Source organism: Drosophila ficusphila, unplaced genomic scaffold (genome assembly GCF_018152265.1).
Source record: "Drosophila ficusphila isolate 14025-0441.05 unplaced genomic scaffold, ASM1815226v1 contig_197, whole genome shotgun sequence".
Lineage (NCBI taxonomy): Eukaryota > Metazoa > Arthropoda > Insecta > Diptera > Drosophilidae > Drosophila > Drosophila ficusphila.
In genome coordinates this window covers 8,056,269-8,080,566 of record NW_025064091.1, presented here as the reverse complement: position 1 = coordinate 8,080,566, position 24,298 = coordinate 8,056,269, and the positions used below count along the sequence as shown (strand labels likewise).

At 44.6% G+C, this 24,298-nt stretch overlaps 1 protein-coding gene across 9 annotated transcripts; it reads right to left on the bottom strand.

Moving 5' to 3' along the window:
* Positions 1-529: 529 nt before the first annotated feature.
* On the bottom strand, positions 530-24,247 carry LOC108097919 (homeotic protein female sterile). Of its 9 annotated transcripts, none has more exons than XM_017200458.2 (13): positions 23,807-24,247; positions 22,822-23,073; positions 18,844-19,005; positions 16,902-18,773; positions 14,454-16,092; positions 14,151-14,309; positions 13,165-13,284; positions 12,799-12,930; positions 6,860-6,918; positions 6,384-6,507; positions 3,585-6,204; positions 3,085-3,253; positions 530-3,011 (listed from the first exon to the last, which is right to left on the bottom strand). In XM_017200458.2, exons 4-13 carry the CDS (start codon positions 18,222-18,224, stop codon positions 2,946-2,948), a joined length of 6,411 nt encoding a protein of 2,136 aa, XP_017055947.1. In that variant the 5' UTR covers positions 18,225-18,773; positions 18,844-19,005; positions 22,822-23,073; positions 23,807-24,247; the 3' UTR covers positions 530-2,945. The 9 variants fall into 9 exon arrangements, with proteins under 9 accessions (XP_017055947.1, XP_017055949.1, XP_017055948.1 ...); XM_017200460.2 differs by having other exon boundaries at positions 23,834-24,247; XM_017200459.2 differs by having other exon boundaries at positions 23,848-24,246.
* Positions 24,248-24,298: the final 51 nt, after the last annotated feature.

Here is a 24,298-nt window from a genome sequence, read left to right as displayed (position 1 = left end):
AAATTGATTCCCCTTGGTTTTCGCTTTATAATTATAATAATTATAATAGTTATTATTATTAGTTCCTGCATTACGTTGCACACGTAACGTTGCTTTAAAGTGTTTGTGTTTAGCGGTAGGCGCTTAAGGCTAAGATCGTTTGCTTTTACGTTTCAGAAAAGTGATTCTCCAGTGAGTTTTTCGCTATATGTTACATACTCCTCGATCCAGCTATCCTGCTATACTATTTCTTGTCGTCGTCTAGGTAATGCCCTCGTTAAGTAACAACAAAAGGTCAACAATTAATTGCTAATATGCCAAATGCATCTGCTAGAATTTGGGCGATTTGATCAGCTTGGACAAAAATCAAATACGTCTCCGTCTCCCATCGGGTGATGTGTTAAAATATATATATTTATATATATGTATAGATAGGTGTGTTATATTCATATATGCAAATAAGTTCATATCAGGGATGTAAATCTATAAGGAGGTGTTAATATAGATATATGTATATGTATATCATTTTTTTCGCTGAATTAAAAACTTATTTTTCTTTGAATCGTTTGGTTTTTTCTCAATTTTTATTTTCATACATTTCTTTTATCTTCTCGAGTGATCTCAATTAAATGCTAAAATTAAGTATAGAAAAAAAATGTTCCTTTCTTTTGTATATATGTTTCTGATGCATCTTTTTTCGTATTCTTTATATATATAGATTTCGTTAATATAGAATGGGGGATATTTTGTGATAATTTCTTCTGCTTTTCTCCCGCTGTCGAAAATAACTAATTTACACGAAACGAAATGACATTTCCTGCGAGTGTACATAACAACAAAGATCCTGGGGAAATCTGGGAAGTCGGGTTGATCGGGGAAAGATACGGATCGACTGACCGCCTCTATATACAAGGACATACACGTACCCCTATGAACACCCACACACCCACGCCCACACACACACACAAACACAAACACAGTCACGCACAGAACGAACGATCGAACGAATGAACGGAAGTCAGAAGCCCAAACTTAAATAAAATGTACATTATGCACCTGCAGAGTTGGATGAACCACTTCGTTAGCTTTTACATAGATAGTTGCTACCATAAGTCCTATTGCTATTACAGGATCAGAGTCCCTGATGGAGAGATGACCTAGAAGTGCCTAAGGGTCTATATACAGGGACACATTGACGAGGAGGATCGGATGCATGCAGGCGATGAAGATATAGACGAAGAGTATACATGGAAGACGGCAGAGACTCCAAACATGTATAATTAATTTACTGAATTGTCACTGCAATTTTGGGGATAGCATCCTTCCTGGCGCCTACTTGCAAGGGCTTGTGCTCGTTAAAAACAAACAACAAATTACAAGTTAATCGTAGTTTCATCATCATCTTCTTCTTCTTCTTCTTATTTTTGCTCCTGTGTGTTTTTTGTTTTTTTTTCTTTTTGGCGCGTCATATACAAAGAATGGTGTAGCTGCTTATAACTAAATTTGTTTTCATGTCGAAAGCCCAAGCCTGAACTTCTTAGTGTTTCTCTTTTATATTTCTTTTGGGTCTGCGGTTCTGGTTCTGCGTATCGTAACGGTTTTTTTCAAGCTTGCACATTCATGTCTGGCCGCGTGCAGACGCGTGAGTGCTTCTTTTGTCAGCGTTTAAATTACAGGTGGAGTGCTGGCTGCTCTACGGCCGCATTCAGGTAAAAAAAAAAAAGCAAAGGAATAAAATCGTCAAAGAATAAGATTCCATCAAGTTCTGTTCACAGCGGTCCGAGGGATGGACTGAATGGGTCATGGGGCACGGAGCACGGGGAGTGGGGATCGTCGGGTGGACTCTATTTATAATGACATTGTTTTTCAAATTAATATAATTGAATTTCGCCATCCCCTTACGTCTTGAATGATGTCTTGAATTGATTTCGTTTTGTTTCGACTTGTTTTGTTTGTTCTTTTTTTTTTTTTTTTTTTTTTTTTGTTGGGTTTTTCTTGTTTGTTTTGTGTGTTTGTTTTAAATTAGTTAACAACTCTAAGCATAGGTGTATGAATACAATTAGGAAAAAAAAATAAGCATTATCAATTAGGTTTAGGACTACAAACTAAACTTGCCTACGCAATCAATAATATTAAACATAATAAGCTTCGGAACCATGTGCGGACTTCCTTGTCGCCACGATCCCACGATCGCCATCGAATTTGTTGTAATGCACAATCATCGAAGGTGACATGTGATTTGAAAAGAGTTGTGAAGAATCAATTGCTAACCGAAGGAAATTTGCCATTCTCTGTTTGTGTGTGTTTTTTGACGCTGCTGCTGTTGCTGCTGCTGCTGCTGGATTTTCTTTTTTTTTTTTTTTGCTGGTAGCGGCTTTCACTTGATTTCTCCCAGCTTTCCTCCTCCTCACTCCTTTCGTATATGCATTATATATATCCTCACTAAATGTACGTATGTGATTTACGCCTTAGAACATTGCTTATTGGTTTTAGCCTATGCCGTTTGTTTCCTTAACTTGTTGGCTGGGTCGCGTTTGCTTGCCAGCATGTTTGTTGGTTTATTTGATTGTTGGGTGAAGTGTGTGGTTGTTTTTTGTTTTTTGTTTGCTCTAACAGTTCTGGGCCGAACTGTCGTCGTTGTTTGTTGCTGCTGTCTTAGCCGTGCTGCTCTGCTCGCGCTCTTGCAAGCCGTCGTCCCAGTTGGCTCCTTCCAGCCGGTGTCCCAGGTGCTGGCGCCTCGTCCGCCTGGAGCACCTGGATGAGGTGCTACTGGTGGTGCCACTGGAGGTGCCACTGGTGGTGCTACTGGTGGTGCTACTGGTGGTGTGGGTGGTGTTGCTGCGGTCGCCGTTGCGGTTGCGGTTGCGGCTGCGGGTGGTGTTCGTATTGGTATTGGTAATGGTATTGGTATTGGTTGAGGCGAAGCCACTGCCCCGGTGGTTGGTCGACTTTCTCCGGGCCTTGGCCTACAGCGTCTCCTCGAAGGCAGCCATGAGATCGCTCTGCATGTTCATATCGATTTGGCCGGCCAACTGCAACAGCGAAAGCATTTGTGATTAGCGGTTATCTTCTGGCCATTCCACTACTGTAGGTATGATAACTTACCGCTTCGCGCCTGCGCCGCTCCTGCTCGGCCCGCCGCTGCTCGGCTCGCTTGGCGGCGGCCCGGTCCTGCGGCGATTGCTGCGCCGGCGAACTCTGGCCTTGGCCGCCCGGCGACGCCTTGATGTCGTCCACCCGCGAGATCTGCGGCTGGGCATCGTGCACGCTTTTCCTGCAACATTTCGAGGAGGATCTGGTTAGTGGGTTAAGCTCAAAAACGAGGGGCTCACATTCAGCTAGTTCTTTAGGTTTAAACCTCTTTGAAAACATTTTAAATACAGGTGGCAGTATCTTTTATATGCTTGATTTTGTATCTAATCTTTTTAAAGGTAATCGTGAACTAAGTTAAAGTTCGTTAAGTCTTCAAAAGGTATTCCCTTTTCAGACCAACAAGTCTAATCATTGTAATATTTTTACTATTTGCTTTACGAGATAGCAACCAATTGAGTTTATGGATAGTCTCATTTGGATACAGAAGAGGGATTAGTCTGTGCATAGCTCACCTGCCGCTCTCCATGGCACCGAGGGGCGAGGCGGCCAGGATGGCCTGGGCGGCGACAGCGGCCGCCACGTGCTGCGCCTGTGCGTGGGCAGCCACCTGCGTCAGCACCGCCACCTGCTGTCCGTAATCGAGGGCGCCGCTACCCATGCCGCCGCCACCGGCACCGCCGCTGGCCGGTCCCCCACCTCCGCCACCGCCACCGCCACCACCGCCGCCGCCGCCGCTGCTGCCCTGGCTATTCGATCCGGGTCCGCCGCTGCCAACGATGCCGCCGACACTGCTGTTGCTGTTGCTGCTCGCGGCGCCGCCACTGCCAACGCCGCTGTTGCTGTTGCTGCCGGCATTGAGCAGCGGTGCCCCGCCTCCTCCGCCGCCGCCGCCTCCGCCGCTGTTGCTGTTGGCATTGCCGCCGCCGCCACTGTTCGGTCCGCCGGTGCTGGCGGTGCTGCCTCCTCCTCCTCCTCCTCCGCCGCCACTGCCTCCGCTTCCCGCGCTGCCGGGTCCATTGCTGTTGGCCGAATTGCTGCTGTTGTTCCCATTGCCGCCCGACTGACCGCCGCCGCCGCCGCCACCTCCTCCTCCGCTGCCGGAGCGCTCACGTTCCCGGTCGCGATCCCTTTCACGCTCACGGTCGCCGCCGATCGCCTGGTTGCCCGAAGCTGGACCACCGCCACCGCCTCCGCCCGAGGCACTGCTGCTGCTGCCGCCGGAGGCATTGGATCCGCCGGAGGCATTCGAGCCGCCGGAGCCGCCCACCGACGCTGCCGCAGCAGCTGCCCCGGCTGCCGCCGCCGCCGCCGCTGCTTGGACGGCCACAACGGCTGCGGCCGCCGCTGCCGCTGCCGAGGCGGCGGAGGAGGACTTGTGGTGCTTGCGCTGCTGCTGCTCCTTCTCGGCGGCCTCCTTCTGGTTCTTCTTCTCCTTCTCGGCCGCCTCGAGCAGCTTGAGGCGGTCGCGTTCTTTGGCTTTGTTGCGGAACTGCTGGAACGAATCCATCGCCGGCTTGGCCTTGCTGCTGCTCGAGCTGCTCGACGTGTGCGACTGCGGCGAGTTGGCCGATGCCAGCGACGACCACGAGCTGGCGTTCTTCAGGTTCTGCTCGTTGGACGCCTTGAAGGCCTGCGCCAGCTTGCCCTGCGCCGCCGCCGCAGCAGCAGCCGCCGCCGCCTGATTGAGATGGAGCTTCATGTCGGAGGGCGACTGCTGCGGCGGCAACACCTTCTGGTGCTGTTGCTGTTGCTGCTGCTGCTGCTGCTGCAGCTGCTGCTTGTCCGGCGGACTGGGCATCATCGACTCGATGGGCTTGGGTATGATCAGCAGCTTGTTGGCCACCTGCTGCTGCTGGTGCAGCTGCTGTTGGTGCTGCTGCTGTTGCTGCTGCTGGAGGTGTTGCTGTTGCAGCTGCTGCGTCAGTTGCTGCTGTTGCTGGTGGTGTTGCTGCTGCTGCTGGTGCGACTGCTGCTGCTGTTGCTGGTGCGACTGCTGCTGCTGCTGCTGGTGTTGCTGCTGCAGCTGCATCTGCTGCTGCATCTGTTGCTGTTGCTGCTGGAGCGTGTGCTCGAGGTCGAGCAGCGAGACCTGTCCCATGTTGAGGCTATCGAATCCGGCCATACCGAAGTCGGCCACATTGAACCCGTTGTTGTGCGCCTGCTGCTGCTGTTGCTGTTGCTGCTGCTGTTGTTGTTGCTGCTGCTGCTGGGGATGCTTCTGCTGGTAGGCGGCTGCCATGTCCAGGCTGAAGTTGAGCAGGTGGTTGCCATTCATGCCGCTCACGCTCTCCGCTCCCTTGGTCAGCAGCTCCGTGACGTAGTCCATGTGCTGCTGCTGCTGGTGGCCGAACGGTTGCTGCTGCTGCTGCGCCTGCTGCTGCTGCTGTCCTCCTCCGCCGCCGGGTTGCATCAGGTGTTGCTGCATCAAAAAGTTGTCCGTCAGCGAGGATTTGCCCGTGGAGCCGGCGCTGAACTCCAGCGAGGCCAGCGACTGCTCCACGGGGTCGTCGAACTGTGGTATCTGCTTGAGGCCCGATCCCAGCGAGGCGTTGGCCATCGCGTCTCCGTGCGAGCCACCGCCCATGGGGTTTGTGTTGTTATTGTTATTGTTGTTGTTGTTATTGTTGTTGGTGGTGCTGGTGGTGGTGGTGCCGCCATTGCCAGTGCTATTCACATTCACGCCGGACGTCAGGGCAGCCGCCAGTGCCGCATGGTGCTCGCCGAGATCACCGCCACCCCCCAAGCCGGAGGCCGCCTTGTGCAGATTGCTGGCGATGCGAATGCCCCCGCTGGTCGACTGACTGCTGCTCACGCCCGTTCCAGTTCCTCCTACTCCTCCTACTCCTGATCCTGCTCCAACTCCTCCGGGGAAACTGTGCGGCGGCAGGGCGGCGGTGATGGAGCCACCCGGCGGCCCTTTGCTCAGATCATTTGGTCCGTTCTTGTTGTGCTGCTGCTGCTGCTGCTGCCCCGCCGCCGCGTTAACTGCAGCAACACCGGCGTGCAACATGTGGCCGGCGGCCAAGTTGGGAGCACCGCCACCAGCGAAGTTGCTGCCCGGCAGCGATGTCTTGTTGTTGTTGTTCAGCATGGCAGCTGCCGTCAGCGGATTGGTGTTGCCCAGCATGTTGGCTACAAGAGGATCGGATTCGAAATCGGAATCGGGAAATGGGAATCGGGATTGGGATCGGGATCGAAAGGTACAAAAGTTAGTCACGTAACGAAAACCTTGGACGACGCATGGCCCACAGAACTCTCTGGTTTTGCAACTGGGAGAGATTTGGGTGAGCTCATGGGGGGCGTTTACTTACACATTTGTGATGTGGGCGTGTTGGAGTTCACCACATGGTCCAGGCCCATCAGCATGGTCGTCGGCGTGAGGGCGCCGCTCGGCAGGTTGCCGCCCATGACCACATTTATACTTGGATTATTTACCTGGTTGTTGGTTTGTTTTTTTGGGGGCAACGGCAACACACGGAATAGAGAAAGGGAAAAGGCGAGGATGAGCAAGTGTAACATTAACTGTTGTTATCACAACATTCGACAATAAATATGTATGTATGTGTAAACATTTGGTGGGTGTCATTTTTCTGGCAATGGGATAGCCAATACATTATCTTCTAATTTGTTCAATATCTTTCTTTAGATTGATTGCAATCAAAGGAACTCTGGATAGATATGTCGCACTTTCCCATTGCCAAGATCTCCCTACGAGGTGTCACTGTCTGTTTTTTATCCCATCCCCAATATATTTTGTGGTCCACTGTCACTGCAGTTCGGTACTTACATTGCTTCCATTCGAGTCCCGTGATTTTTTCTTGCGCGGCGGTCGCTCGTCACCATCGCCTATTGAGTGGGGAAATAATTCAGAAAGAAATCAAATGAGCGGAGCTGCCAAGGATAAGGTTTGTAGGCTAGAAACAATAGCTAGTGGGGATCAGTTAAGAAAGCAACAGGCTGGGAAAACCATCAGGTTGGATCTCTATTCAGGTTTAGCTTGCTTATCTTTTGGATATTGAATGAATTGAATTCAGATTGTTTTCTTTTCAAGATATCAACTTAAATTCAGAAAAAAAACACATCGTAGAGTTCCAGCCCGACGGGCACAAGCAAAAGAGAGAGAGATTTGGGGGGCGACTTAGATCGTATTCGTATATCGTAAAAACAATATATGAGCAGTGGTTAAAGGTTTACATTTATATTTATATAGTATATAGTATAGGTGTATTAAAAATACCTCTTACAATGCCGATCGATGAAACAATTGTGTCGTGGTGGGTTTTCGTGGTGGTGGTTTATTGGAGTTTTCGTGGATGAGTAGCCGCTTTTCGGCGCTCTTTCTTCTCTTCTCTTCACTTCTCTTCTCTGTCTATCTGCCCTTCTCCGCCCACTCTCTTTTTCTTTCATTATCTAAACTGTAAGTGAACTGAAAAAGAACGGCCAGAGACCCCCGCGTCCACGCCCCTTTTTTTTTTTTTTTGCTTTTTTTTTTTTTAATTTTTTTGCACCAGCCAAAAATGAATGGGGGTCATTGGATAATTGCAACCAAACCAACCTTCGATGCTCCAATCGATTTGTGTTAACGGTTTTGTTATTTAATCGTTACTTTCGTATTTTTTTGTTTTACTTTTTTGTCAATCGTTAAGTTATTTCTCCACTGTGAATAGAAATGGATTTTTGGGGATTTAGAGGAAACACAGAGTTAGTTTTTTTTTCTTCTTTTTTTAATAAACATTTTCTTTTCTCATTTTTTGTTTGTTGTATTCATTGCGTTTTTTAGTTTAGTTTAGTTGTTTGTTGTTTTGCTGCTGCGGTTGCGCTGCCATTTTGTAATAATAAATATTATTATTGTTTTTACTATAAATATTTAAATGTATGCGGGTGTGTGTTTTCATAATGCTAAATGTGTGTGTGTTGCTTTGTTTGTAATTGTATTTGTGTTCGTGTGTCGGGTTTCGTTACGTAGTTCGCGTCGTCCGCTCTTTATTCTTGTTACTCCCTCTATAACCTCCTATCTTTCCCTAAGATTTTCACTATTTATCCTTGCGTTTATTTTATTTTATATTTTATTTTATCTCTTGTTTGTATCCTTTTTTTTTGTGTGAGACGCCTGCGCAATTTGAAACCAAAAATGCACTATTTTTTATATTTTGTTTTGATTTTAATGTTTTTGCTCACAACGTTCTTTCTGCATTCTTTATCATTACAAGATTTTTTGAGCGTGTTTACATGTGTGTAAAAGTTGGTGCTTTTGCATTTCTCTTCTCTGGTCTTCCTTTTTTAACTACGGGCTATACAAAAACTCAAGAATTAGGCTTACAATAAAACAATTTCAATATTTTTTGGGGTTAGTTGGATGGAAAAGGCGCTTACGGGGTGTGGTGACCTCGATCAAGAAAGTACAAGAGCTTTAATATAACTACATACAAATGCTCGGACCCTAAAACACAGGCAATTGGGTTTGAAACAATAAAAAAAAACTCTAAAATTAACTGTGGTCAAATAATGTATCTTTTTTATGCTTGACTGTTTCGATTTTTAAAGTACTTGTCACTCCTAAAAACTGTTTACTATTTACGCTTCGCTTTTTGACCGTTGAGTTTTACCGATTTGAAATTAAATATTGTTACATTTTGTGTGGTGTTGTTTTGCTTGGTTTCGTTTATCGTTATTATTGTTGGTTTTAATTCATTTCGTTTTCCTCCTGGCGATTTTCGTTTGAATTAATTTAATAGTAAAAATTTATATTTAAATTGATTTTATGCAATTTGTTTTGTTAATTTTTCTTTATTTCCATTGCATTATCATCTCATCTTATATCATCATCATCATATCATTAATCTCCTCTCATCTACGCATTTCTTTTTTTGTATATTTTCGTAATACAATATATATATATATATATTATTATTTTTATTTTTTTTTTTTTTTGAAAAAAACGTGCAAACAATGTGTAAAGGGGAAAGCCGACAGCCGAAAAATAAATAACAAAATGCTTTCAAAATACATTTAATTATTTGTTTTTTTTTTTGTATTTGTTTTTGTTTTATACCTCTTTTGATCATGTATAGCATACATCTATGTAAATATAGCTATGTATATAGAACTAGTTGGAGTTAAGTGGCTATAGAGCAAAAGGCTTTATATACGTATTGCTTGGTTTCATTCCGATTCGATCCGCTTCTCTCATACCGTTATACCGTTACTACTACAGACAGAGACAGACACAGTGGCAAGGACACAGAGAGAAAGACAAAGAGAGAGACAGAGGAGATAGTCAGATGGAAAGTGGGCCGGATTCCGTAACCCCATTTCAACTATTCGAATGTTTTTTTATTCCCGGTAGTTGTTTCTCGATATTTTTAATATTTCATCTGTTAAGTAGTTTTTTAATTATTTATTTATTTGGAAGTTAGCTGGAAGCATTGCTTGTTTTTCGGATGACGGTTCTCCCACATTGATACACATAAAGTTTATGACAACAACAAATAATTATTAACCACGAGTTAATGATATACAGAGAGAGAATAGGCCATTCTCGACTTTGTTTTAATGCGAGTTGGTGGTCGCGAATTGTGCTAATTGCAGTGTTTCAGTTCTAATACTTTACGTTTGGAAACACTTGTTTTTTAAGGTTAAAATCGATTAAACAATTAATAACATTAAAATCAACATTTACATCTGTCGGCGGACTTAACTAGAAGTAAGTTGAAGTATCCCTCTAAGCTTTTTCATTTTTGGAGATCCCCCCTTTTGTTTTTTCTTTCTTTCTCTCTGTGTTTTTCTCTCTTTGTCACACATTTCTTACGTATTCGTTCCTTACGTTTTTTATTTGAATTACAAGTTTGTTTGTGGTTTGGTGTTCTCTTTTCTTTTTATTGTTCAAAGCATTTTAAACTTTCTTTGTTTTTACACATTGTCTGCAAGTGTACCGAGAATTTCATGCGTTTTTTATTGCATACTTTAGACACATATGGTAATTTTGCTTGCATTTTGGTTCATTTAGTTGTGTTACGAATTTCATAGTATTATGGTTATTGTTCATTTCATTATTATTATATTTTACACATAGTGGTGTGTCGTTGTGTGAGTATATTGTGTGTGTGTGTGTGTGTGTATGTGTGTGTGTTGTCCAGCTTTCTAAAAAAAAAATACTTCGCTCGGACTTTTACTTCAAACCTATTGAAGTAAGATAGTTGTTTATGGGCTTTAGGTTTAGTTGATGGTAATAATCAAGAAATAAGACTAGAAATACAATGGAATTGGCACAGAAGTATCCGTTTTTTTGGGATTAGGGTGTTTTTGCACCCTGAAAAACCGGCGAAGAAGATTGACCTGATTTAACCTTGTATGATCTATAGATATCTTCTTGGTTTTAGCAAGTGGATGATTTGGTTTTAATGATAAAATTGGGAGGGTATGATGTGATGATCGATGAAGTTTGCTTCTGAGCTGCCTCTAAAAGATATACTGCTAATGGGTTATACTACTGAGCGTTAAAATGTGTGTACAGTGTGGATGATACGATTTTATTTTGATTTATTCGTTGATCTTTTTCAATCATGCATTGTTGCTCTGCTGTTTTGTAGGTTTGATGAAGAGTATCGACTTGGTTGATTGGTTCGATTAGTTGGTTTTGATTCGGTTGGTTTGGTTGGTTGGTTGATTGATTGATTGATTGATTGATTGATTGATTGATTAATTGATTGATCGGTTGGTTGAAGTTGGAATTCATTACTTTCATTTTCAGATTGGCTGCCCCCAATACACAATTGCTTCACGATTTTTTCAGCATATTCTCATAATAATCATAATAATAATAATAATCATAATATTGGTAATAATAAGGTTTTTGTTTTTTTTTTTTTTTTTTTTCAAAAAGACTTAAAGTAGTAAAGAGTGTGTGGTTTTTCTCTTATTATTCTCATTTTAAATAGTTGTGTATGTGTGTTGTGTAAGATTTGTTTTCTCATTTTTCATTTACAAATACAATTCGTTTAATACCTACAAATGCTTAAATATGATATATGTTTTTGTGTGTGTGGGTGTGTATATATAATTAAGTTTATACTAGACCTAGATGTATATATATATATAGATATATATATATTTATATATATATATATATAAAGTTTTGCCGTTGTGTTCGTGTGTTTGTCTGTGTAACGTGTAGCTGCTTTTTTTTAATAATGAGTAAGGGTCTAATAGTTTTATGTTATGGGCTCTTTCAACCGTCTGATATTGGTATATCCCAACAACCAACTCTGATTCGGATCAATTGAGAATTGAAACCAAACTTCGGTTTATCTGTTTGTCAGCAAATTTGTTTAACAACTCTGCATTCCAATTGTAATCTTCAATTTGTTCACTTTTCATATGGGTTTTTTTTATAATAAAAACATCTGAGTAAACTACTTTTAAATATTGATTCAACTGAGGCATTTAACTCGTTTTCCAATAATTAACTTTGCTAATTTCCATATCCTTATTAGACTAAATGCATATTGCACTTTTTCATGAACTTGGTTCTTGGGCATTTCTTACACAAAAAAAAAAAAAAAACACATTTCACGAAAATAAAATGAGAAAATATATTTAAAAACCAAAAAAAAAAAAAAAAAAAAAATCAAAAAGAAAAAAATCCTTGTTAAACAGTCAGAGTTGGTTTGCTGCTTTTTTTTTTTTGGGACTGCACTCAGACGGTTGGGAAATGCGAGATATTGCGTTCTTTTTGATCTGGACTCGTCCTGTTCATTTCTTTTGTAGTTTAGCACACAAAAACATAAACAAAATGCGCTAAATTCAATAAATTAAAAATGCTCTATTAGAGCGAGACAGGGGAGTGAGTTAATTGTGTTAGTTAGAGGGGTAGCTCGGTCAGTCGGTCTTTGAAAGCAATAATAATACCCTATCATTTCCCCTCTCGCTCGCGCTCGCTCTCGCTCCTTACTCTCTGAATCTGTGTGTCTCCTTCTATTTCATAATTCAGTGTGTGGGTATGTGTGTCTGTGTCTGTGCTGTGTGGGATGGTGAAACTATCTTAAAAAGTGATAATAACGAAAGTTAATCAGATCAAAACACATCGAAAAACCTTTATTTATCTATCCGCATTGGATAGATCTTATTTTTTTTGCATGTACTAATAGGGTAGCTATTGCATTAAAACTAGTTAAACCTATATCCAATTGAATTTATTAAGCCAATCGCTCTATTCAAATCTCCTGATTCTGATGCTGTGCGACTTAAGTATTAGCTCATTTATTACAATTAATTTTTTAATATTTTTTTTTTACAATTTCAACGGGTTCTAATGGTTTGTATTCTCTAGATTCTAGACTGTTCATTACTCCTGCGATTCCTGCGTGTTTTGTTGACTTAAGCCACGCCCACCCCGCCCCTCTGTGCCTTATGTTTTAAGGATCTTTAATGTTAAACGATAAGCGATAGAATTAAAATGATGCGGTCTCGGTTTCTATGTGTGGGTGGTTTGTCTCAATAATCTAAATCTGTATCTGGATCTGAATCTGAATCGGTAACGGTTTCCGTATGTGTGTGTGTGTGTGTTTAGTGAGTTTTGTTGTTGTTTGCTTCTTAAACAACGCATCATATATACATATATATTTATATATATATATATATATTTATATCTGCATATCTCTATGTATGTATACTAATAAAAAAAAAAGGCTTTATAAAATAAAACAAACAAACAAAACGCGTCCTAACCTGCTTCACTGTCACTCGAGTCACTCGAACTGCTATCACTCGAACTCGACGACGATGAATCGCTGGAACTGGAACTCGACGACACGGGATTCGCCGGCTGCACTGCCTCGACCTTGTTCGAAGCGGACTCATCTGTGGGCGGGGGAACAGGAGAACGTTCGGCATTAGCATATCACTAAATAAATTCAGGGGTTAATCAAGGGTTATTCAGTTGCGGTCAGAATAAAATGGCAGTTACATTGTAGTAAGAATTTGAATTCTCTATTTTATAGTAAGCATTGTAATAACAATTTATTATTCGACCACAACTGAAGTACAGTATACATACAGTATATAGTACAGTACAGTAGTACCATATATACATACCTTTCTTGGCGGTTTTCTTGCTTGCCCCCAGCTGACCAGTGACGTCCTGCAGACGCTTTTCCAGCTCCTGCTTTTTCTCGGCCATCTGCTCGTCCTTCGACTTGCCGGAAGGCTTTTTATCTGCGATGCGGAAAGGAAAGAGGAAGCTTCGTTTATATTCAGCTCGATCTCGAAGGCCAGTAGGATTTCGGGGGAAGATAAGGGGGACAATGATAGGGGATATACATATATATATATATAGATTCATGCTCGAAACACAATGTTTGGGCGGGATAAAAGGTAAAGCGGCAATGTTTCTATCAGCGGTGTTACAGAAATCCCTTGAGATTCAAAAACAAAAAAAACAAACAACAAAAACAAAAACAAAATCTGGGAAAACACAGAATTTGGAGAGAACTTAAGGGATTTCCATAGCACATCGGCACTTCTACAGCATTCACAAGCTACTTGTTGAGAGGAAGGGAAGAGGATTTTATTTTAAAATTGTTGGTTTTTATTGTTTGCATGCACTTGCTAACTACGGACAGTTCATATCATCGGTAGGACCTCCAGAGTTGAAAAACTTAATTGTACTTGTTTTTTCGAGTTTAACTAACTAAACATGACCACTACGGTTTTTTCGGTTCGAAATCAAAATCAAATTTGGAAGCGCAGTCAGCAAAGCCAAAATGGAAATTCGTTTCGGTTTCGGGTTCGGTTTTTGTTTTAGAATTTGAATTTGCTTTGAAATCGGATTTGAATTTGAATTTGAATTTGAATTGGAATATAGAATAATGCTCTGTTGTCGGATGGCTGATTTTGTGCATCTAACTTGACACTTGTACTTGGTCCTTTTGGTTCTTTAACTTTCATTAGCTTTTGCTGTTTTTGCTGCTTTTGCTTTTGCTGTTGCTTTTGCTTTTGCTTTTGCATTTGCTTTGGCTTTGGCTTTGGCTTTGGCTTTTGTTGTGGTCTCGGTTTAGTTGCAAACTTACAATATGGCTTACGTGTTTTTTTGCGCAAACACGACGCCACATAGCTTTCAAGCTCGCGCAGCGTCGACGGCTTCAGCGTTTCGAAGTCGATCTCGATCTCGTCGGGATTGGAGTCACGCAGCGATGGCTCCCGGTTCTGGATGATGTGCACCACACGGCCGAGCTTGTCACCTGCGAACGGGGAATCGTATGTTAGTTCAGCTCCAAGAGTGTCTTAAATAGTTTGCAAATTGGTTGATCTTTCTTTAGATTAATACCAAATTGAAATACAATACAAAAGAAAAGAGCAAGCGGAACTGCTCAGCTCAGTCTCACCTGGCAACTTGTTGATGTCGAGCGACAGCTGGCGCTTCTCATCGTACGACATTGGCTTGGCCGTGTCCTCCTCCTCGGAGTCGAAGTTCATCACCTGGCTGGGCTTCTTCTTGCTGCTGCCGCGCGCACCGGCGCCACCGGTGCTGGCATTCGCACCGCCGACAGCGCCACCAGCGCCCGCCGAGCTGCTGCCCTTGGCCCGCTTGGAGGCATTGCCGCCGCCGCCGCCACCTGCTCCGCCAGCACCGCCGCCAACGCCGCCGACGCCACCGGCGCCCGCCGCAGCGCCAGCTGCACCGCCGCCAGCTGCATTGCCCACGGCGGCGTTATTGCTGGCTCCAACGCCGCCGGCTCCACCGCTGCCCTTGGCGCCGCGTCCGCCCTTGCTCTTAGCACCTTTACTGCTGCCACTGCCGCTGCCTGTGGCCGTGCCGCCGGCGCCCGCCGCTGCGCCCGCCGCCAGTGCGCCGGCCAGGGTGCCCGCCTTGCCGCCCGCCGATGCGCCCGCTCCCGCCGAGACGCCTGCACCGAAGCCACCGCCGCCGGCCGCGGCACCGCCGCCCGCCAGCTGGCCAAAGGCCATGGCCATGTCGTGCACCTGGCCTTGCAGCGCCGAAACATTCGGCACGCCGCCGGCGACGGCCGCTCCGCCCGGGCCGACCAACGAGCCGCTGAGCAGGGCATTCAGATTGGCACTGCCCGCTCCGCCGGCGCCCAGAGCACCGACGCCGCCCGGCACACCGGAAACGCCGCCCGCATGTCCCGCTGTCGGTGCTGATCCGCCGGCGCCCGAACCGCCCGCCGAGGCGTGGCCGTGATGGGAGGCCGAACCGGAACCGGATCCTCCCCCGACGCCGCCCAACGACTTCTTCTTCTCCTTGAGCTTCTTCTTCGCCTTCTTCTTGGCGGACGCCTCCTCGGAGAGCTTGCGGATCTCCTCCTGCAGGCCGAGCAGCTTGGACTCCAGCATCTTCAGCTTGGCGCTGCGCTCCTCGTCGGAGTTCGATTCGTTTTCGGTGTCGCTGGAATCCTCGCTGGACGAGTCGCTGGCATCGTGCTTGAGTGAGGAGGAGCCGCCGTAGCCGTGGCCATGCCCATGCCCGTGACCATGTCCGTGGCCGTGTCCATGGCCGTGGCCATGACCATGACCGTGGCCGTGATGGTGGGCCGCATTGGCCACCGGCTCGTCGGGTATGTTCGCGTAGCGCATCTCAAAGACGTCCTGGAGCTTGCGTCCCATGGCGACGACATCGTGATCTGGCGGATTGTATTTGTAGCAATTGGTGAATATTAATCGCACGTCGGCGGCGAATTCCGGCGCGCTCTTGTACTCGCGATTGTCCATTTTTCGCTTGACAGTGCCCAGATCCATCGGCTTCTTGATTATGTCGTGGTAGTCATGCAGGCCGAGCATCTCCGCGTCGACTGGCTTGTAGAACGGCCAGGCATAGCCCGAGTGCTTCTTCGAGAAGAGCTCCTTGAGGATCTCGTTGCACGACTTGAGCGCATCCGATAGCTTCTCCTTGTTCTTGGCCACAGCAACGCCGGCGACGCCGCCGGCAACCATACCGCCAAGTCCGGGAACGCCGGAAACGCCCAGCGGCGACATATTGTATCCCGAGCCCTGGAATGTAAGATCCTGTGGTTCAGAAGATCCCATCACGTTTCGGTTTAATGATGAGTTGGTTGTTGGTTGATTGGTGATTTGTTGTTGTAGTTGGTTGGTTGGTGGTGTTGTTGATTGATTCGTGTGGTGGTTGGTGGTTCGTTTGATTGATTGATTGATTGGTTGGTTGGTTGAGTAGTGCAAACAAAATCAACGCAAAAGAAAAGAAAAAATAAACGAGCAAAAAGCGGCATGGGGTTAGCATCGAGAAAGAAAAATCAAATGATTCTTAAGGAAATGATTGCAGATCATCAGGCGAACGGAGCTTGAACTTGAACTTGACTCCGGATATTCGGGGTCGGAGGTCAGAGGTCAGAGCAAGTCCCCATTCGCATGTCGCTCTATTTACAAATATATGAGATGGTTTTCGAGTAAAAGGCAGGACGGCGTATTGTGTATGATATCTTTTGACTGATTGTTTTTGTGCATTCGGATATTCTGATAATCTTAAAAACGGGGTGCCAAATATGATTACGACTGACTGAAATAATGATATTATTCAAATATTGTTAATCGGGAACTTGTATGCCAATTTAGTTAATAAGTTCTAAGTTGTTCAAAACAAAGCGAATAATTAATTTTTGAAGCGGGCACGATAAATTGGCATTAGAGTAAATAATTTATGTTTTAAACCCAATATTTGGCACACAATGAAATTTTACAAACAAACAAAGACAGTGGCTCTTGGAATAAAAAGCAAAGGGTAATTTTTGAAAGGGGACTAGGATCATACGACTCATACGACTGGCGATGCCCGTTACTCTTACCTTTTTGCCAATTACCTGACGATTCGACTCCCGCCGCGTCGCAATCTTGGCCGATTTGGAGTCCATCTGCGCGTACGGCGATTCGAAGGCATTGGCCGTCGGCGTCGTGGTGTCCGCCTTCCGTTTGACGCCCTTCTTGATTTTGGCGGGCTGCTGCGGCGGTATCACGGCATCGACGCCGACACTAACGCCGGCGTTCACATACGCCTGCACCGCGTTGGCTGCGTTGACGGCGACCGATGGTATTGTCACGCCACCGCCCGCTCCTCCGACGCCGGCTCCACCTGCTCCGCTCGCCGCCGCCGCTGCTGCTGCTGCCGCCGCTGCTGCCGCTGCCACTGTACTGCCATCGAGCAGGGATGAGCTGTTGACCGCCGGCGCGCCGGGATAACCGCCGGTTTGGCCGGCGTTCAGGAGGCTGGCCATCAGGGCGGCGGCATTGGGATTGGCCGCAGCTGCACCCACAGCTCCGCCACCGGCCGGGCCGCCAGCCATCGCTGTCGTCGTCGTATTGGTGCTGCCCGGCACCGTGTGCGGTGGCATTGTGCTAATCGGTGGTATGGACGGTGCACCGCCGGCCGTCGATGAAACCGTGCCGCCCATGGCGGAAACGGGTCGGGTGGCGGTCGCTCCTCCGCCTGCGGCACCGGAACCCGCCTGGCTTCCCGGTGTGCCCGCTGAACCGCCGCCCGCACCCGTCGCTCCCTGCAGGCCAGACTGTTGCGCGGATGACGCGGCGGCTGAGACTTTGTTCGAGCCACTGCCCGTTCCGCTGCTGACTGCCGCCGAGGAGGATGCGCCGGATGCTCCGCTGGATGCACCGGCCGCTGATGACGATGACTTGGGCGTAGCCGGCGCCCGTTGCTTCTTCTTGCCACCCTTGGCCGTTACCGGCTCCAGTTCGAGCTCCTCCTTGGGCATCGATTCGATCTTCTGGAGGAAGACCTTCTCGAGTGTTTGGGCCATCACAACGACATCCTCGCCGGGCTTGTTGTAGACATAGCAATTGTTGAACATCGTGTTGAAGTCGTGTATGGTCTCCTTGGCGGACCAGTAGTAGTTGTTCTCCAGCCGCTTCTTGATCGTGCCCATGTCCATGGGCTGTTTGATGATCTTGTGGTAGTCGGGCAGGTTGAGCTTCTTGGCATCGACGGGCTGTTGGAAGGGCCACGAGAAGTGGTGCTTCCATATCACCTTCATCACCGTCTTGATCAGATATTGCAATTGGTTCGTATTGCGGCCAGGTCGTTCCGCTGGCGGGATCACCGGTGGCTGTACAATGCCATTGACTGGCTCCACGGGTGGCTCGTAACGAGGCGGTGGCTCACTGGACGACATGGTGGTGCTGGTGGTGTTGGTTCTTCTTGTGGTTGTGCTTGTGGTTGTGGTCGGTGTGGTGGTTCTGCTGCTGCTTTAGCTTGGGATGTGGACCTCGAATTCTAAGAGAGTTGTTTTCGGAGAATCTGGGTTTCGTAGTTATCCGACTGAGACGGCCGACACACACACACTCCACATACACACACACACACGGGCCGTCTCCGTCTCCTCCTGCTCTTCTCCTCCTTGTCCTCTGATCGGCTGCTCCTTGTTCTTGACTTTTGCAACGGGTAATTTGGAGGGTCCTTAATAGGTGTTTTGGGGGGTGGGGGAATGGGTGGGGACTAGTCCTATGTAGCCGGTGACCACCTCCTTCTCCTGCGACTGGATACGCCTGCTCCTGCGACTCCTACTCCTGGTGTTCCTCCTCCTCCGTTTTCTATCGTCTTTTCACCTCCTAATACGACTGCTGCTCCTGTTCTGGTTTTCGATAAAAATTTCTTCTTGTTTAAAGGATAATGCTGCGTAGTGGTCCGTAGTGATTGCTTCATGCTCAGCAATGTCTGTGCACTGTGAATTTAGTAATAATTGAGTAAACATAATAAGGAATAAGCCATGTTATGGAGAGGATACTACTTACCTCGCCTGCTCCAGATTCTAAGGGCCCAGGCTCCTCTCATTGGAATCGACTGGGTTTAGCTGATTCGAGGGCCAAGGATTCAAAAGCTACGACAGCTACTGAAGGCATTGTGGCTTTAATCCTTTATTGTACGCAAATCTTTTAGTAGGCGACCCTATGAATCTGCAAATGCAAATAGAAAAGAAAAAACAAGTTAGCCGGCACATTCGAATAGTTTGCAACTCTGGTCGGTGGGATATGCATTTCACAACACTTCTCTCCAACGAGGGTTACATAAACAAAAAATAAATAAGAAGCACCAAAAAAATTAACAAAAATAAAAATTACAATATCCACTTAATGCGAGAGGCGGTTGCCATAAACAAAACGCGAAAACGAATCTACGTAGAATGTGAAATATGCAGAGGCGGCAGGAAAACGGAAAACACAAAACAGAACACACGGAAAGAAGCAAAAAACACACAGAGAACGACACAAAACACACACATAGACACACTAACACACAAGCCAAGTGCAAAACAATCAATTCCGGGCACTTTTTAACAGCAATCAATTCACTCGCTTCGCAATATTCCATGTATTTATTAGTTTATGCGTTTGAGTATAGATTCAATCTTTATTTTTAGCTGTTTTTTTTTCTTTTTGTTGCGGTTTTTGCCGTTTTCCTAGTTTTCCCTTCCACCGTTTTGGTCGTGAGTAGTTACTTTGCCGCCGTTTTGGCACTCACAGCAACAGCGAAAATAGAGAAGAGGCGAACGAGCCGTAGAGAGCAAGAATTAGCGTGAGAGCGGTGCTCATATTTTCGAAGTCGAAAACGAGAGAGCGCCCGGCTCACAAACACGCATACGGACAACAGCCACAAAATCACACCAACCAATAGAGCTGTCTCGCTTGCACTTGTCGAAAAGAACTAGCAAAAAGGCAATCAAAAGGCGCACGCCAAGTGCTGCAAAGTTTTATAAACGTAAAAAACAAAACCTCCAATAAACACAAAAATTCCTTTTAATGCAAACGCACAAAAAAAGTTTTATTAACTAGCACACATACACACTGCACAACTGATCCACAACGCGCACACACACAGAGGTATGGCGTGTGTTGTGTTTGCTTTAAGAGAAATTCACCACGCCGCCTTTTTATTTTTTTTATTGTTTTTTTTTTTAAGTTGAGTTCTTGTCACTTGGCATGATTCATTCGCTTTGTTTTTTGTTGTTGCAGCGCTAATGCAAACGCCATGCCGACGAAAGGCAATAAAATGCACGTAATTCAACGTTTTTCGATTTTCGCATTTTGTTTAACACCCTCAACTACGTGAGGTGAAGAGAGTGAGGAGGAAAGGGAAATAGGTGTGAGCGAGGAGGAACCCACACTCACACGCGCTCATACAGACATTGGAATAGTTTGCCTTTTGCCGATATTCCAAACTAACAGTGGTACACATTGCAATTAAGTTGCACATAAAATTCATTGTACAGATAACTGATGCAAAATGCTTTGTTTTTATTATAGTTTATTTATATCAAATTTTAAACTGTAGGTCAAGCACAAACATTTGCTTATTTCTTTTTAGCTCCGATCTGTTTATTGTGTTGACCAACCCGATTTTTTGTTGATGTTGCGAATTTATTTACACTCGCACACAAACACCAATCCACCTGTGTATGTGCCGGCCGGCAAGCGGTTGTTGCTCTTCTCTTCAATTTTTTTTTGATCGCTTTCACTTTGGGCTTTACAGTTATCAGCTGGGTTTACAGGGTAGCGATTAATTATCCGTTTTGGCCCACTGTTAGTTAGTTTAGTTTTTGTCAGTTGCCAAGTGTGCGTATGCGAGAGCGTACGAGTTTGTGACGCGAAATTAAACGGAAGACGAACGAATTTAAACGAAGGTAGACAACAAGGCCAGCAAATGGTTATGACGTATTTGGTCTATTCTAAACTCGCCACAAACAACATTGGAATATTAGGAATAACATATATTAAATACACAATAGCGGGCGGCTAGTTCTCTCGCTCTCACAACAAAACAAAACATTAACTGGCACTCGCACACACATTTGGCTACGAGAGAGGGAGAAAATGAGAGAGAGCGCGAGAGCGGACGAACGTGCGGTTGTAATTATGTAGTACAGTAGACTTTGAGTTTTCAACAAAATTCACGTAGAACGATACGATGACGTAGAGAAGAGGAAGCAGCAGAAGTGGCGGAAGAAGAAGCAGAGACAGCAACGGCATGCATTCGAAATGGAATTGGAAATATGAATTTATTTTGTTAAGAAGGCCGCCAATATAAAGCCATGCGTTTAATTTAATGTAGTCCCTGAGTACAAGGGTCCTGTTCAATCGTTTTTTTAATGTTAATGTTACAGTAAACTTACTTCCTCTTTCTCAAATAAACAAAGGTCAACAGTTTATAGGCGGAGAGTAGAAAAAAGCAGTATTGGTATAAACTTTGCCTGCCAAAGCTTATTCACATACTAATCAATAAATAAATTAAGTTTTTTTTTGTCCCGCTTAAAATCTATGCACTTGAACTACGGGCAAATATATCAATTTTATTTAAATAAATAAAATACTTAAGTGAAACACGCTAGCAAACACACACCAGTATAAACACTAACGTACGCTCTCTGCTGAAAGTTGCAGCTGCCTGGGCGTGCGTCAGAGCGAGACAACAATAGGGGGCCTACGTAATACGTAGTCAAATGCAAATATGGCGGCATGCCATGTGTGCGTGTATATGTGAGTGGCATTCGAACGGGGAGAGTTGTTGTTGTTTTCATTGTCATCGCTGTGTATCTGCACGAAGAGAGAAAGAGAGCCAAAAACGGAAAGAAGGGGGATAAGGGGAGCTGCCTCTAGGTTAATAAATCGTGCTAATAGTGGCACGAATTTAAAGCCGGTTTACATGGCAACATGCTGCAAATGCAAAAGAAGAAGAAGCAGCCGCATCAGAAGAAGCAGCAGAACATGAAGAGCAAGGCACCCAAAAAGCATCAATGAATTCAATTCGAGAGAGAGTCGCCGAACCGCAATCGCAATTTTGCGCTTATTTACGATAAACATATCTTCAATTTTTGCGCCCCGACAAGTAAACAAACAAATTGCGTTTGCCTATTTACGCGCCAACTAGCAATGTGCACCAGCAACAACAATTGCACTTTAATGAGGGCAAATAAACGAAAATCCCAAATGCCGGTTAAAACAAAAATCTTGGAGAGGTGAAAGGGAGAAAAGAGATGTTTGTCAAGGAATGTCAGCAAAAATTTGAGATCTGCAGAATGATAGTATAGTATTTGCAAAAGAAACGATGAAACTATTATATTTTTAAAAAGAAAATAACATGTGACTGGTCTTAAAGCGTTTAAACCTGCTTTTATTTCACCAGACATAATGATACCGTTATTAGCAAAACTATTTATATTTATAATTTAAGAAGAGAATACAAGTACTTGCAAAGTACAAAATAAGTAAACAGTAAATTATTACCAAATTCAATCGGAATTTTGTGCTTTACCTTTCTGATGAAGAATGTCAAATAATTAATTGAATGCATTTTTTAAAATGATATTCAGACTTTTTAATAAATCTGTCCGTAAGAGAAAAATAAGTTGCTTAAAAACACAAGCAAAGATTTGTGGTTTCCTGTCTGGTACGCACTGTGACACAAGCTCATGAATGAATCGAAAACGTCATTTAAATAAGAATCGACTATAATAATCATGAAAGCAATGCACACAGGGTTGCTGCGATGCAGTTGAAAAATTTTGGCAAAAGGCAGCTGCCCTGTCAAATTGTAGGGTGGCTAACCCCTAGATATAAACTCAAAATAATAATAAAAAAAATAAATAAATAAATTTAGCTCTGGGAAAAATGTAAATAAAAGCTAAAGACGCTTGAAATTATTCCCACTTATGTGGGTTGGCGAGCACAGAAGGGGGTGGGCGCCAAAGCCACGTGCGCTGCACTTTTCCAACTTACATTTCCTTCGTCCTTTTCTTGTTAAAATGTTTGTTTTTTGGTGAAATCCACTCCTTCTGCTGCAATTTATCCTTTTGAAGGGGATATCCAAATGGTTTCTTTATTTTGACTTTTTTATGGCCGCGCTGCTGTTTTTTTTTTTTTTTTTTTTTTTGCTATAGCATTCGTTGCATGCTGGTTGTTGGTTTAGCCAAAATTAAGCTTGTCGATTTTGTTTATGTTGTTAAAAACTGTGTTGCGTTGTTGTTGTATCTAAATTGAACATATACAACATACAGATTGTACACGACTGTTAAAAAGGTGCAACTGTAAAAATAAAAACAAAAAATATCACTTTTTTACATGAGCACTATAACATTTTCGAGATTTTTAGATTCGCGCGCGAGAGAACGGAGAGAGAAAAAGAATCCCCAGCGACAAATACAACGTAACCTACACCGTTAGCGTCTTTTATACGTCACCGCACTACGTCACGCTTCGTAACGGCATGCTTACGTTACCGACGGCGCCGCAAAAACCGCAAAATCCAAAAATACAATAACAATATCGAAATATAGATTTTTAATGTGTACGTTTTTGCTTGTAAAAAACAACTAAAACTAGTAAATTTCATTTCGTTTCTCATTTAGGGTGAAGTTTTTTCGCGCGCTTCTTCGTGTGTATTCCCCTTTTTCATTTTTTTTGTTGTTTTTTTTTCGTTAATATTATTCACTAGGCGACTACACACGCTAACACACGTTCGCACTCATGCCCTCACTCGACACACACACAGTGACGAGAATTTCTGCTTCTTCCTCCTCTTTCGTTCGCTTTTGTTCCACCACCAAAAAAAAAATTGAGAAAAAAATTGTCATGTCCATTGAAGTCTCACATTTTTATAAAGCATTTTTTGGCGCTAAAATTGTGGAAATTTCACAATTTCCGACGCCCAGCGATTAGCACTGCACACCGAACACAAATTTATATCATTTTTGACATTTTTTACCATATTTTTTTAGTAATTTCTACACACCGATATATACGTACGCGCTACGGTTTTTCGACAAACGCGCGAGTTTCTTGTCGCCATCAAATATACAAAAATTTTTTTCGAAATTACTGAAAATGCGAATACACACGCACACATGGAAAGCGGTTGGGCACGAGGCGCACGCGCCAGGCTTATGCTGTTGTGCCGTTCTAACGCACTGCTGACGGTCAGCGTGCAAGAATGCGACAGTTGGAGAGAGGGAGCACAATTTCAAGATGGCGGTCTCTGTACAGCCATGCAACATGGCAGCTGTACCGCTCTTACGCACCAAACGGGATGGGCAGGCAGAAGCGAAATGGATATAGCAAGCGGGAGAACGCGTGTGTGAGTGTGGAGCGGAGAGAGCGTGGTGGATTTTACTTAGCGAGTGCACCCTCCGGTGTGACCAGATACATTTTTCAACACTGGTACAAGGCGCTGCCACATCTATGGAAACATCGATATTGT

What these genes read in the sequence shown, in the direction of transcription:
- LOC108097919 (XM_017200458.2), bottom strand. Translation starts at nt 18,224, where the DNA reads ATGTCGTCCAGTGAGCCACCGCCTCGTTACGAGCCACCCGTGGAGCCA. An exon ending in GGCGGGAGTCGAATCGTCAG is followed by an intron (nt 16,093 to 16,901) that starts GTAATTGGCAAA and finishes TCTGAACCACAG; the next exon opens with GATCTTACATTCCAGGGCTC. An exon ending in CAAGAAAACCGCCAAGAAAG is followed by an intron (nt 12,931 to 13,164) that starts GTATGTATATAT and finishes CCCCGCCCACAG; the next exon opens with ATGAGTCCGCTTCGAACAAG.